General features: G+C 54.8%; 3 protein-coding genes across 3 annotated transcripts; 1 reads left to right on the top strand and 2 right to left on the bottom strand.

Annotated features, from left to right (window-relative positions):
• Positions 1–406: 406 nt before the first annotated feature.
• B0H18DRAFT_994672 (uncharacterized protein) lies at positions 407–2505 on the bottom strand. Its single transcript, XM_048045270.1, has 4 exons — positions 2251–2505; positions 2130–2198; positions 1202–2074; positions 407–1141 (listed from the first exon to the last, which is right to left on the bottom strand). The coding sequence occupies exons 3-4, from the start codon at positions 2052–2054 to the stop codon at positions 687–689; spliced, it is 1308 nt and encodes a 435-aa protein (XP_047895673.1). The 5' UTR covers positions 2055–2074; positions 2130–2198; positions 2251–2505; the 3' UTR covers positions 407–686.
• A 368-nt stretch (positions 2506–2873) lies between these two features.
• Positions 2874–6724, bottom strand: B0H18DRAFT_1117054 (uncharacterized protein; the record flags this gene model as incomplete). Its single annotated transcript, XM_048033520.1, has 13 exons — positions 2874–3407; positions 3461–3531; positions 3583–3646; positions 3699–3929; positions 3985–4312; positions 4377–4587; positions 4648–4745; positions 4798–4897; positions 4954–5654; positions 5721–5821; positions 5908–5941; positions 5992–6433; positions 6490–6724. 13 exons carry the CDS (start codon positions 6722–6724, stop codon positions 2874–2876), a joined length of 3150 nt encoding a protein of 1049 aa, XP_047895672.1.
• A 4767-nt stretch (positions 6725–11491) lies between these two features.
• B0H18DRAFT_1209496 (uncharacterized protein) lies at positions 11492–13299 on the top strand. The gene is made up of 4 exons (XM_048036319.1): positions 11492–11571; positions 11624–11667; positions 11724–12604; positions 12669–13299. Exons 3-4 carry the CDS (start codon positions 11746–11748, stop codon positions 13118–13120), a joined length of 1311 nt encoding a protein of 436 aa, XP_047895671.1. The 5' UTR covers positions 11492–11571; positions 11624–11667; positions 11724–11745; the 3' UTR covers positions 13121–13299.
• The last annotated feature ends 931 nt before the right edge of the window (positions 13300–14230 follow it).

The following is a 14230-nucleotide window of genomic DNA, read 5'->3' as shown; positions in this document are numbered from 1 at the left end:
TCGAATCGAACCTCAGTAGTGTACATGTGTATTGTTCGAGTCTACATAGGCTTCGCCTCAAATGACGATAAACGGATTACAAACAAAAACGATAATGCCCAGGCGTTGACTCAGAGAGGCGGAGACTACCGTTGATCCGTCCGATCGACAAGCTGCCTCCGAGTGCAGCGAGTACTAAACCAGTCAGCGACCATAGTGTCCCTGTTTTGTGCTAAAAACTCCTCTCACAAACCGTTCTTCAGACCTGCGCAAGGGCGTGCTAGTAGACGTCCTCAACGGTCGTGGCGAAGATCAGTGAGTGACTGTCGGAACCTCATGCACTACTGCCAAAGATCTCATAGTAGCATATTGCACCACGAGTGTGGCTCTTGATGCTCGAGGATACGTGCATGCGGCTCGGGAGAACATGAAGGCGCACGGGTAAGCGGGACAAACCACTCGAGTGCTTGGTCATACAAGGGACTGAGGGGAGGCGTATATATACAGTACAGTGTCCCAAACTACTTGTCGTGGATCATCCGTCAACATAATTCTAAGTACACAGTAACACAAGTGGTCGAGCCGGAGACGATAACAACGATAACAGACTATGCAAGAGGACTGAAATGCCTCGTTCAAGAAATTGTTGACAAGATGTGTTTGAAGCTAGGGTCTAGATACAGGACGGTCCATCTCTTGGTCGCCAGTCAAGCTTCAAGTAGACCACGCTCTGACTGTATAGGTATCCACCTATCCGCGAAAAGTCCGACTTGCTTGGTGACAATGCGCCGATCGACGACTACACGCATCCCTGTGGCCAGAACAGGAGCAATTCGTACCCTCAGAGGATCGATTGCATCGGGAATGACGACGCCGTGTCCGGCATCTATATAGAAGTAGAATGTAACCGTCATCCTCGGGCATTTGCGATGCAAAGCGATGAATGCATCACTCAGAGCCGACCAATCAAGGAACTCCCAGAGGAAGGGTTGTTTGGAAGAATGAAAGTGGAGATCCACAACTTGCAAGTCGGTAGAGGTGATCCTCGACAGAAACACTGGGACGCGAGGCCATTGGTGATGCTTTTCGGGGGTGAAACGGAAGGTGAGCGATACGGACTTCAGACGACGATGATTGGACAAATCGAGGCGTTCCAGCCACACTGCAGCACACGGTCCGGTGAGAGACCTGACTTTCTGAGAGCCACAGAACTGACACTTACCATCGTTGGCATTAAAGGCGAGCTCGAGGTACTCCAATGTTGCGTTGGCCCTGCGGAACACCGGAAGCAGCATAGGCAGTAAGGGAAGCCACCCAGATGTTCCGTTTATTGTCCATCCCAATCTCTTGAGCCGTAGCTCAAACGGGGGCACCGCTAACGCAGCTAGTAGCTTGCGCAGCTCATCTGACCGTGAGAAGAGGTCTCCCATGATGTCTTCTATAGAGATAGGTGCCTGTTGACGCTTTGCAACGAAGTTCTGGATAGCGGTGGTCTCGAGAGGCCACGGCTCATCCCAACGGCTGTCAATGTTATGTGCATGCAGGGAGGAAACTGTTGGGAATGCCCCGAGGAACTCCAAAAGTTCGTTGATACCCATGACCTCCAGCCCGTGGTAGTGAATTGCTTTGAGATGGGGGAAGACGAATATCGAGGATAAAGCGTCTTGCATATTGAAGGCCTCGTCATCGGAATGTAAATAGTCCATGAGGGCGGTGATATTGAAGCGCCTAACACAGAGAACCTCGACCACAGGAAGGCGGCGCGAGATGCTGCTCAACAATTCGCAGCGCATCTCTGAACGCTTCCCACGGCGAGGAAACCCCAGTATAGGCAACTCAAGCTCCCGCACACAGGAAGCAACACCAGTTCCGATCCGGTCAGATTCCTCTAGAAGAGAGAGGAAACGGATGGCGTTGCATCTTGTGTTCAGCACGATGGTCCCGAGAAGATGTAATCTCGTTGTGCGAGTCCAAGCGCGACAGACGAAACTGCAAGACTTCAAAGTCTTCAGGTCGTCATGAAGGTGGTCCAGGACATGTTCTTGGGCCTCCAAGGGTAGCTCGGGCGGAGCCATGTTGGATCCTCGTAGACAGGCTATTATTTGTCAGAAACCCACAGCAATATCCATAAAGGTCCGTCGAAAACTCACCTCAAGTATGCGCAATGTGAAGACTGCGTCCAAGCCAGCCTCGTTATGCCCCTGATAATTGGCTACAAGCTAAGGACGACTCAGTGAGCAGCGTGCAGCTTGAACTAGCTCTTCGACGCACAGTACTGTATCCACTTGCACAGCAACACAGTGAAGTAACGTAGCTTTGACCTGATTGCTCCCGACGAGTTATCGGTCGTGTATTTGCACGTGTAAAACGACTTGGATGACGGAGTACTTAGTACAACGCAATGGCAGTAAGAGCCGCGAGATAGAGACAGCTGAGAGGCTGTAGTGGTGCTTAGGAATGAACGTTCAATTGTCGCTACGTGTCCGTCCCTTGGTGACTTATGATCGGACCTTGAGTGAAAGAGAGGACGCACGACTCCGCGCGCCTCGCGGCGATTGCGTGGCGCCACTTACGCGCTCGCACGTGATCGCGAAGCGCTATACACCCCGCCGACTGAGGATGATCCTGCTTGACCCAGTCTAGACGAAAGCAATGCTACCTAAAGACGCAGCTACAATATCCGACGGGAAGGGGGGGGGGTGCAAGAAGCAAGACTCTGTTCGTCTCATCCTAATACCAAGAAAAAAAGATACAAATATGCTTGCGGCGATGTCGCCCTCGTATCAATAGGAATGGGCAAACGCCGACATGGGGTCGGATCCCAACCAGTTGAAGCCTACGCGGACACGTTATTAGCTTCGAAGCGATCGCGCCTTTTATTATTGACCAAGCAACTAACCAGGTAGAACGACATCTGGGAACACGTCGACAGACTGCATGGACTGTATGAGCTCCGAATCAAAGAACAGAGGCGGCGACATGGGCGCAGAAAAACTGGACGCCGCTAACTGAGACGACATTGGATGTGACATCTGAGACGCGGACGTAGCAGTGATGGTTGAGCTGAATATCGTAGGCGACAATGTAGGCGGTGGTGTGTGCGGTTTGGGACTAGACTGGGTGCTCGTGCTGTCAGGCGCAGGAGACAGTGATTGTCGCGCGGAGGTACTGGCATGAGAAGGTGACGATGCTATCGACGTAGTTTTTGACCGTCGACTATCACGCTTGAGTGAAGACGGCGAATGGTCGATTCTGGCCATCGGCGTGTTAAGCAGCCCTTGCAAGAAACGCGCATACAGCTTGGGGCCATGCCGGTCGTCAATGGCCACTTCAGGCGACCCAAGGAGATCGATCACACGATGGACCAGGTCTTTGATTTCTACCCGCTGTTCCCTTGAAAGGTATACACTGTATTTCGGTTGCAGGAGCTGTGCATTGACAATTCAGTCGCGGGTTGGGCTTCTAGGAACAGATCTGGTACCTTGATGAGAAACGCCGACGCGAAGGTAACAAAAACGCTTTGAGCTTCTGGTCCGTGTCGAATGTAAATCACTGTGTGACACTGCTAAGTCATTGACAGGTCCATTCCAACTATGAACTTACTTTGACTAGGGGTGCCAAGGCCATCTACGACAGACAGCACCGTGTCCTTCGCCGCCCGCAAGCACTAAACGATTGCAAATCAGAATCAACATTGTGACGAAAGACGAGTTACGTACGCGCCAGAGAAAGGGCACCTCGTTGCTGGGAGACGCCTTGCCGAAGGAGTGCTGGAAGCCGACCGACAGCACGGAGAGCCGTGCATAACTGTACGCCAACTTCAGTAGCCCTATCCGGAAGTGGCACTGCGGGTCGTCGGTCTTAGCGTTGCACAGAATCGGTTTCCAGCTCTCTTCAAGGGCGGCGAGGCGGTCGTCAGTCTCGCTCGCTATCTGAGCCACATCGATGTTCTGCGGGGCGTCAGAGCTGCATTCTGCGGGAGAAGCGGCGGAGAAGGGAACGTACCTTGTTAATCCCTGAAGGGCGCTCCGGGTCGCTCCATATGCACGCCCGGAACTCCCCCAACACGGCCAGCTCCGCCTTGTAACAGCAGAGGTGAACGTCAAAGCCTTGCATGTTGTACGGCGAGCTCTGCCACCAGTCCTCCGTGTGCTTCGCGACGTAGTCGTTGTTATCGATCACAGGCGCCTCTCCGTATTGCACCCCCGTCGAACGGTCGAGGTTGTAGCAGTTGAGCCAAGTTCTTGTACGGTTCAGCATCTCGCGTGCCCGTAGTTCGTTCTCGCCTTTGGTAGTAGTGACCGGGTACCGCAGCTTGAGATCAGTCGCCATGCTACGAGACCGTGCAATAACGCATCAACACGCTGAGCACGCAGTGTCAGGAAAATAGGACTGACCGAATGGCGAGCCCCAGATAGAGGTAGCTCCTATCGTCCTCCCACCGCCGTGCAGGCACCGGGTACAAGCTGAGCAGGAGATACGCCTGAACCGCCTCGATTGACTTCTGACCTCCAATGAGCGCCGTACCCGCAGCCAAACGGGCATACTTCATGGCTTCCTGGTAGAGTTCCGGGCGCGGACAATAGTGCCTCGAAGCGATCGCGCATACTGTACGACATAGAGCACGTCAACTGACGTTCTCCGCGCGCATACGCACGGAATACTCACTGACAGTGAATAGGAATGGTGAGCGCCAATACGTCTTCTGCGCCGTGTAGATGACCGGGTCGAGCAGAGAGACGGAGACGTTCATGTAATCAAAGTAGCTGTGCCGATCGTGGTCAGAAGGCAAAGGGATTAAGAGGTCACGGAACATACGTGGAGAACAGCTTCTCAGCTTCATCCGGTCGAATAATTCCATTGCGCAAGATGGCAGGCTGTAACTGCTCATCGACGAGGGGTGTGTGCGGTGCGGGGCCTGCAAATGTACGGATCAGCAACCCCCAAATGAGATCAGACGACAAGAACAATTACTCGGTCGGAAATAATTGTTGTTGGCCAGTCCTACTTCCTCCTCCTGCTCAGCACCAGGTGCGGCCTCGCGCCGCGAGACCCCTCGCGACATGCTGAGCGCAAGATTGGCCATAAACCCGAAAGTGGCATCCTCGTTGGGCAGAATGGCAAGCTTCGCGCCACCGCCTCCCGCCTTCCTCCCGGGCGCGCCATCCGTCGTGCTAGCCGTACTAGCAGGCGAGAGCGCGCTGCCGCTCGGCCCCGGCTCATACGACTCCGCACCCACCGACCCCACGCGCCCCTCCCCATGAGAAGAGCGCGCATCCTCGTCTTCCACGGTAGCCTCGTACTCGTACTCATACTCATCGTCGCTAGCGTCGTCCACGCTCCCCTCCTCGCCGAGCATGTCCACAGTGACGCTCGCCCCGCCCATGCTCACGTACTTGCCGAGCTCCACTATAGACCGGCGCGCGTTCGTGACCCAGTCCGCGACGTCGCCCTCCGCAGGCGGGCACGGGACGGGCACGGACCCGTGCAGGTCCTCCGCCGCGAGGACCGCCGCGGCGCCCTCGTCGCAGATGTTGGGCATGGGCCGCTGGCCCGCGGACTTGGACACGGAAATGCGGCGCGACGCGATGCGGTTCGCCTCCTCGAGCTTGTTCATGAGGTCCGAGATCTGCGCGGCCTGTTCCTTAATCTGGTTGATGAGGTGCTCCCGCTTTCTGGACGCGACGCGACGCAGGGGTCAGCATTGCGCGCAGGAGAGAGGAAGGGAAAGGCGGCCTCACGGGGGCGGTCTGCGTTTCTTGCGCCCGGGGATGATGCAGTCGTGGTTGCCCTTCGTGCAGCGCTCGCAGACGTCGGAGTCGCGCGAGAAGACGCATCTGACCTGTTACAGGGCGCATATAGCGGCAGCGAGAACGCATATAGCCAGGTTAGGCGCGTCTCGGCGTGAACTACGAGGATATTACACACCTTCAGGCCTTTACACCGCGCGCATGCGCCGAGTCTGTGATCGCAGTCAGACTCCGAGAAAAGGGAGACTTGTCCGGCACTCACGGCTTGGGTTTCTGCTCCTGCTCAAGCGACGTGCCGTCGTCCCACAGACCATCAGCGTCGTCGTCGTCGACATCAAGCCCATCTCCCATCGTGCGCATGCGCTTGGCCACGCCTCGGCCGCCCTGCATGTCATACGACATTCTGCTGTAGGCGAGGGCGGCGTTCGTATGGAAGTCGGCGCCTCCCTGCGGGCCTGACAGAGGAGCAGACGGCGCATATATGTGCTGTGGGCCATCTATTGGTTGCTGAAACCCCCCGTAGGTTGAGGAGGCACGGGAATTTGGGCGTTGACTGCTTGATGCCATAGAGGTGGGCTGAACTCCGAAGGAGTAGTGGTCGACCTGAGCACTGCTGTGCCCATGGAACACCGATGGGACCGAGGATACTTGTAAGGAACTCGATGAAGCTGCATTGAATCCCTGGCCTGCAGAAAAGACGTAAACTATAACAATCAATGCGTGAAAGCAGATGAATGCACACTCGAATACGCGTAATTACCCGAGAACGCGTCTTGCATCAATGGCTCTTGCGAGGCGTAGGACATCTGGCCGCTGCCAAAGGAGGGGCCGTAGCTAGTGTAGCCTGCATGGCGACTACTCTGGGGGTCACGACCTGCGTGGAACATCTGGAATTGAGCAGGATCTACTTCGTACTCGTTCTCGAGTTGTAGTTGCTGGGGTTGTCCGCCAGGGTGCATGCCGAGCGAGGGTTGCGTCCAGTCTTGGGGCACCATGGCCGACGAAATATGCCTACGCGCGACGCAGATGATGGAAGACAGCACAGCGCAGTAGGACGCGTATGGTTCGTGAGCAGGACGGGTTGCGTGCCGCTGTCTGCAGAGGTGTTGAATGGCGCCCAGAGATAGAGTAGATCTCTATATATTCGAAAGCCCGGGCGCTCGGAGAAGCTGTCATTGGACTTCCAGATTGAGCAGGAGCGCACCTCGCGGATCGTAGCAGGCGCACCGATTCTGGGACTGGTTCCGCGGCAGGGAGAGGTCGCAGGGCAATGCCCGTGGCAATCTCCTTCGGAAGGACATCCCAACCTCGGAAGGTCCAGAAAGGCTTGTTCCCCAGCTCGATTGGCTTCAGTCACGGCATGACACGGGCGATTCAGAAATCCAGCGTGGGCGTGACAGCGACGGCACGCCGTACCTCTTCCCGCTCTCCGAGTGAGTCGGATCGACTAACCCAAGACTAACCCACTAGACACTCGAGTAACTTGAGCTGCACAGCCGCCGTGGTCATTTCGTCGCAGGTCCGAGTCGGATTTGATGTCGGAGGACTAGGTCTTCGATATCAGCAGCTAGCCATCCGACTGGCGGCCAATCAATACGAAACGCTGAGAGAAGCGGTCATCTCAGCATTGTCTTCGCGCCAGCAAACCTGCAGGAGGTGATGCAGCCTCGTCGCAGCAGGGGCGATCTGAGACTCGTCGATTGCGGCGCGACGCGGGTTAGCAGCCGCCCGTGACCTGTTCCTCGCGGAGTCGAAACCGCCTCGATGTTCGCGCTCCTCGCTCCTCGCCTGCTCAGTACTCAGTGTCGCCGTGATGCGCTCTCCGTCCCCTTCGTGCTCGCTCGTCCGAATTGTCGTCCAGTTGTCCATGCCATTGCCAGTTCTGCCCAGTCGACGGTCACGTGTCACCACTGTCAACGAATCATGACGGTGTCTGTCAGGCTCAGCTTCATGCGGCGCAATCATCCTCGGCGCATCTACCATTTTCGGGTCCGTCCAATAAGCATAGCTTACTCTTTAGCTAACCTGCATTTCGTTGTCAGCCCAGGGCGAATGTTCACGGCTTCATTGCCTCAAAGCCCGCGGCGCGCGCGGACCGTTGTAGCAACGGCGTCACCGCGAGCGCTGTGGACGCAGTAAGCATCGATGCACATGTTTGCAGCGATCCACGGCAGCATGGACCTGTTTCACTCCTTTGGGTGGCACTTGGCGAGGTTGAAACGCGCAGACGCGTCAGGGATTCACTGTGACCCATCTCCAATGCGAAGAGTGCATCGCGCCGGGTCTAGCACTCATCGGCGGACATGCAGGTCCCATTCAATCTCACATACGCACCCGAGGTGAGTGTCATTTCGGTATAGTCAGCAGCGCCTGAGACGCAGCATGCGGAGGCACACATAGTCGCCGGGGAAAACACTGCAGAATCTGGACAGCATGACGAAGTGTTTGACTAACGGTAGTCGCCCTATGATCGCTCTCTTCGTATAAGCACATTCAACGAACCACGACACGTCTGGAGGTCGTTCATCTTCTTCAGCCGAGCTTTGTTGGCAATGACAGAGCATACTGAATAGCCTCCAGTCATGACACCAACAATTTGGTGGACTTCTCATCATTGCCTCCTCGACTAGAACGGGATTACGATTCCCGCCGGCAGCGGGAGTAGGACACGGACTGACACGGAGGCGCCGAGGTCTAAGGTACGTACTGCTCGAGTCGGTAACCAACGCCTCGCGGATCTTCTTCGTTCGATCTGCCCCTAGTAAGCACCGCGATGCGATCTTTCCGAGCCTCCCACGGTCCACGTTGACAGCATGTGCCCAATGGTAAAATCAGCGCCGCGGCTTTGCATCAGCGCGATTAGAGAAGGCGCCTCCGCCGACTCGGAACGGTCGCGTTGTTGTGTGTACCTTCACAGCCACATGAATGTGCTGTGCATGCTACAGCAGCTACACTGTCGGCCTTCAGCGCGACTTCGCCTCCGCCATGCGAGCAGCCGGTCTAGGTCTGTACTCACTTCGTCAGCTCGTTGCGGAATTGGCGAGGTGAAATGAAAACTATACGTGACCAGTTCCGAGTTTTATCCCCTTACAGAAGTGTTTCGAAGCTGAGAAGGACACATCAATAATTACATAGGAATGGAATCTACGGCCCGTAGCTCGATTCGTACTCCTAGAGGAGAATGTAACGTACGGTAGAGCTGAAACCTCGACGCGTCGGGATGCACCTTCCCCCGATGTGATTTTGAACCTTCTTGCGCGGATCCAATCGACGATTGGTCCTACCCCCACTGGATCGGAGTTGGTACGCATTCATTCTCGCCGAAAACTACACGCCACGCACCGCTTTACGCGCCTCCTTCGGCTGTTGCGCGGGGGATTCTGTAATCACATTATCGACTCCTTCCAGAGTCACGGAGCTCCCTAGTCACCTAAGTGCACTCGCACTCAGTAAATTGCAGTGAGAGATCCCCCCTGACACGATGATGAATTCGCAACTGGCATCGCCGCCATAGTTGCGACCAAAGTAACACCAAGATGAGGCCTTCGGACGGTCTTCCGCCCATCGGCGGCGGCAAATCCAAACTTGCCGGCTGCGTTGTCCGGGCTCCGGACGTGTTCTACGACAGCACAGCGACAGCGATCCCATTGAGCGCAACCTTGGGGAAAGATCTCGCTCTGGCGATGGCCCCTACTCTATGGTTGCGTATCACCCGGGCGCCGCGCCGCGTTCGATCAAAAATGCTGAAGAAAATATTGTATCGGCTGGCACATCTTGAAGTTGTGCTGTCGTTCGCACTCTGTTGGATATGTCCTACGCTGCTGGTCCGAAGATGCTTCATCGCTGCGCCAAAGAAGACTCCTTGTGTTACCAAAGCTCTGCCGGCACGTCACTGAGGATTGCCCCTCAAAAGCCACTGCAATACAAACAATTGTCGCGTGTTATCCAGGGCCAGATACACGTTGCGCATTCTAGATGATCCTTCTGGGCGTTTTTTGACCTACGTCCGTCACGGGGCAACCAGTGGGACGCCGGCGAGTTTGCAAGTTGAAAGGCGCGATAGTAAATTGTATAGAGTTGCATGCCAGCGACGTACCTAGGCAAGACGGCTTCACGTCAGCCGCCGGCACATCGGTTCGCCAACGAGGTGTTTCTCCGTGAGCTGGTTGATAGGATATGTACTCTGGTCTTCTCGTCAGGGTCCTTCGTGAGTATCGGCGGTGAACCCCTGCGGCACATGTATCCGATAGAAACATACAGCAGCGCACGGACTGCACTACTTCGGCTGCCTAGCCCGACAGAGATTTTGCTGGTCAGCTCTTCCTCGCCTTGCAGATGACATTACTAGTGTCTGTGACCCGGCTTCGGCATCAAGCACGCAGAGGCGTGGGTGGCTGCAGGGTAAGCAAGTCAGTCAGCAGAAGATTCATTCACTGTGTCGTGCGTACAGTGTCAGGCGGAGCAGTCGTATGCATCCAGGGTTGCGCGTCGTCCGAGGTGCAGTCGGTCAAGGCGATTGGGTTTGATTCGGCATGAAAGGCACCGGGATTCGAAAGAAGCCTCGTTCAATCCGTATGCGTGGTGCTTCTTCATCAAAGCATCGTGTTGATCCCGCACTGCGCGCATTTCGTAACCTGAGACGAACGTCCTCCATCGAGGTCCCCGGCTTCGTTCCCTCTGTCAGTTAGTTCACACGGCGAAGCGATGGCTTACCGAGGAGGAGTCATCAAATATCTGCGCAGGGAAAATGCTGCAGACTTTGGCAGGACTATGTGAGATATCTCTGGAAGTCACGAACTCACCTGTATTGCAATGACAGAGACTGGACCTTCTCTTTGGTGATTGCTTACATTGACCGTCGGCCGACGCAGCGAGTGTGCTGTCCGAACCCACCGACTGGCGATTCCTCTACGAGTCGCATGTGAGAGCAATGCGGGTTATGAAAAACGACGATCCATCAGCGACACGAGATGCCTACGTTCTTCTAGGATTCTGTTACAACAATGCATTCCTGATAATGAACGGACTCAATAAGGCCACACTGCAAGCCACCTTACACGTATTCTCCCAACGCCACGCGGACACAGGGATGGGAGGTTCTGCCTCGGAACGTGAGTCGCCTATCAACTGACGAAGGAGACAAAGTATCGTGAGCAAGGTATCTTCTCTGCTGGCGCGCAGCGTCCAGATATATCATACTTCAGGCACAGGTGGAAGCTCCGCTGACTTTTTTCTCGCACTGGCGCTTGGTCGTCGCTAGTTCCCCAGTGGAGACTCGGAGCTGGAGACAGAAACGATGTGAGGAAAAGTATGCAGTTCCGATCGCTGAGCATACCTTACCGCATGTGACGCCAGAAGTCGCATGGGCATCTGGACTTGTCTTGTCAGCGCCGTCGTTAGCAGACATACATGATAGACGTACATACATGACACTAGTACGTTCTGGGCGCGGTATGTAGTCTTGCCAGTGGACTGGCAAGTTAGGCTCCAATTAGTATACCACTGACAGAAATATCCGACTAGTATGTTCATACAAACCGGCATGCGCCACGGCGCTCTCGCTGTAGTAGCCTAGTGCACTTAGCAAAGGCTGATGCGGCGACTGATGGCATACAGTTAGTAAGTAGACTGGGTCGGACTCTTGCAGTCGCGAGTCGTCCCACCGTCAGACGTCGGGGTAAGTAGCGCTTCGCGATCACGTGCGAGCGCGTAAGTGGCGCCACGCAATCGCCGCGAGACGCGCGACGTGCGTCGTCGTCGATCTCCAAACCAAAATCGTCGGGCGCAATCAGGTCAAAGCTACGGTACTTCTCTGTGTCGCTGCGCAAGCGGATACAGTATTGTACGTTGTAGAGCTAGTTCACGCTGTACGCTGTTCATTGAGTCGCCCTCAGCTTGTAGCCAACCGGACGCAGTCTGCATAGTGTGCATACTTGAGGTGAGTTTTGAATGGATGCTTTATTGACCTTTCTATGTGTTTCTGACGAATGATAGCCCGTCTACTAGGACACACGACATGGCACCGTCGGAGCTACCCTTGGAGGTCCAGGAACGTGCCCTGGACCACCTTCACGGCGACCTCAAAAGTTTGAAGTCTTGCAGCTTCATCTGTCGCGCATGGACTCATACGACGCGATTGCACCTTCTCTGGACCATCGTGTTGAACACAGAACACGATGCCATCCGTTTCCTGTCTCTTCTAGAGGAATCTGATCAGCTCGGCACCGGTGTTGCATCCGGAGTGCGGGAGCTTCAGCTGCCGATGGGGGATTCTTACTACCAGGAGCACACAGAGATGACCTACGAATTGTTGCGCAGCATCTCGCGCCGCCTTCCTGTGGTCGAGGTTCTCTATGTCAAGCACTTCAATATAACCGCGTTCATGGAATACTTATGGTCCGATGACGAGGCTTTCAATTTGCAAGATGCTATATCCTCGATTCTCGTCTTCCCCCGCCTCAAAGCGATTCACTACAACTATTTGGAGCTCAGAAGCACTAGCGAACTTTTGGAGTTCCTCGGGGCCTTCCCAACAGTCTCTTCCCTGCACGCGCATAACATTAGTGACCACCGGCGGGTAGAACCGTGGCCTCTCGAGAGAACCGCCATCCAGGACTTTGTCGCAAGGCGTCATCAGGGATGTATCACTATACAAGATATCATGGGAGACAACTTCGTCACACGGCTAGAAGCGCTGTCCGAGCTACTGGCGGCGCTAACGGTTCCCCCATTTGACTTACGGCTCAAGAGATTGGGATGGACGGATGAGGGAATGGTAGCTGGATGGGACGACTTTCTGCCTGTGCTGGTGCCGATGTTCCGCAGAGCAGAAGCAACATTGGAGCACCTCGAGTTTGCCTTCAGGTCCAGTGACGGTAAGTGGCAGTTTTGTGGCACTCTGAATGTCAGATCTCTGACTAGACTGTGATTATGTTTCAGTGTGGCTGGAACATCTCGACTTGGCTAATCATTGTCGTCTGAAGTCCCTCTCACTCACCTTCCGTCTCTCCTCCCGAGATCATTGGCCCCACGTCCCATTGTTCCTGTCGAGGATTACCTCTACGGAATTGCGCACTGTGGACTTCCACTTCTATTCCTCCGAACAACACTTTCTCCGGGAGTTCTTCGATTGGCCGGCTCTGAGCGATGCATTGATCGCTTTGCATCGCAAATGCCTGACGATGACGGTCACATTCTACTTCTGTACATATGCGGGGTGTGGCACCACTGGCATCCCCGATGCAATCGATCCTCTGAGGGTACGAATTGCTTCAGTTCTCGCCATAGGAATGCGTGTAGTTGTCGATCGGCGCGTCGTCACTAGCAAAGGCGGACTTTTCACGGATGGGTGGATACCTATAGTGTCAAAGCGCGTCGTACTTGAAGCTTGACTGGTGACCAAGAGCTGTATCTAGACTTAAGGCTTCGGACACATCTTGTCGCTGATATCTTTCTTGAACGGTGTAATCTAGTCCTCTTGTATAGTCTGTAAAAGTCTCCGGCTCGATCTCTTGTGATATTGTGTACTTAGGATTGTGTTGACGAACGATCCACGACAGATAATTTGGGGACGCTGTATACATTGACTAGGCCTCTCCCCATCATGTCCCTTGTATGACCAAGTGCTCGAGCGGGCCGTATACCTTCATATTATCCCAAGCTGCATGCAAGTATCCTCGGACATTCAGAACTATGCTCGTCCGAACAATTGCCACGATCATTGAAGATGTCGACTGGCGCGCCCTTGCAGGACTGGAAATCAGGTTGAGAGAGTGATTAGTAGTAGCACAAAACAGAGACACCATGGTCATGGCTCAGTATGTTCAAGGTTTGTCGCTCACTGATGTCCAGACTTACAGTAGTAGTGCACCTCGGGCTATCTGCCCTCCGAGTCGCAGGCACGTGGAAGGAGGAGTCGATCGGACCGATCAAGGATCGCCTCTCTGAGTCTCCTCCTGCAATCATCTCCTCCGAGTCTGCGCTCATCTGCGTAGGGAAAACATCCCCTCACCCGCACGCGTCGACGACCCGCACATCAACTTTTCCGCCATCCCGAGAGCCCGGCCGCCGGGTAACGACGCGCTCGAGCTAATTGGTGTTACGAATCACGATTGGCACTGGCATTGACACCAAGCCCGCCCACATATCACCAATACTGTTGTACATCGCGACGTGCAGTTGGGTGCTATTGACCTAGTTGTCGAGACAAGTACCAGCATCGGTAGCTTATAGCTACTTCGCTAGATACGTTCAAGTTGTCTGAAGTGAGTCTTGCATTGTCAATAGATCAGCTAACCCACTTACAAGCATATAGAATGGCCCCTCCGGAACTACCGATTGAAGTGCAGGAACGCGTCGTGGATCAGCTCCATGATGACCGTGAGACTCTGAAGTCATGCAATATGGTCTGCCGTACATGGAGCTGGACAGCGCGATCACATTACTGGAGGACCGTCAAGTTGAACAACCGACGCGACTGTATTCGTCTACTGTCCGTCCTA

Source organism: Fomitopsis serialis, assembly GCF_022376445.1.
Source record: "Fomitopsis serialis strain Sig1Antser10 chromosome Unknown B0H18scaffold_18, whole genome shotgun sequence".
NCBI lineage: Eukaryota > Fungi > Basidiomycota > Agaricomycetes > Polyporales > Fomitopsidaceae > Fomitopsis > Fomitopsis serialis.
This window is presented reverse-complemented; position numbering and strand designations above follow the sequence as displayed.

Excerpts from the sequence above, each read along its gene's own strand:
- B0H18DRAFT_994672 (XM_048045270.1), bottom strand. The coding sequence starts at position 2,054 with ATGGCTCCGCCCGAGCTACCCTTGGAGGCCCAAGAACATGTCCTGGAC. Across the intron at positions 1,142-1,201 it reads CGCCTTTAATGCCAACGATG|TGTGGCTGGAACGCCTCGAT; the intron begins GTAAGTGTCAGT and ends CGTGTGCTGCAG.
- B0H18DRAFT_1209496 (XM_048036319.1), top strand. The coding sequence starts at position 11,746 with ATGGCACCGTCGGAGCTACCCTTGGAGGTCCAGGAACGTGCCCTGGAC. Across the intron at positions 12,605-12,668 it reads TGCCTTCAGGTCCAGTGACG|TGTGGCTGGAACATCTCGAC; the intron begins GTAAGTGGCAGT and ends ATTATGTTTCAG.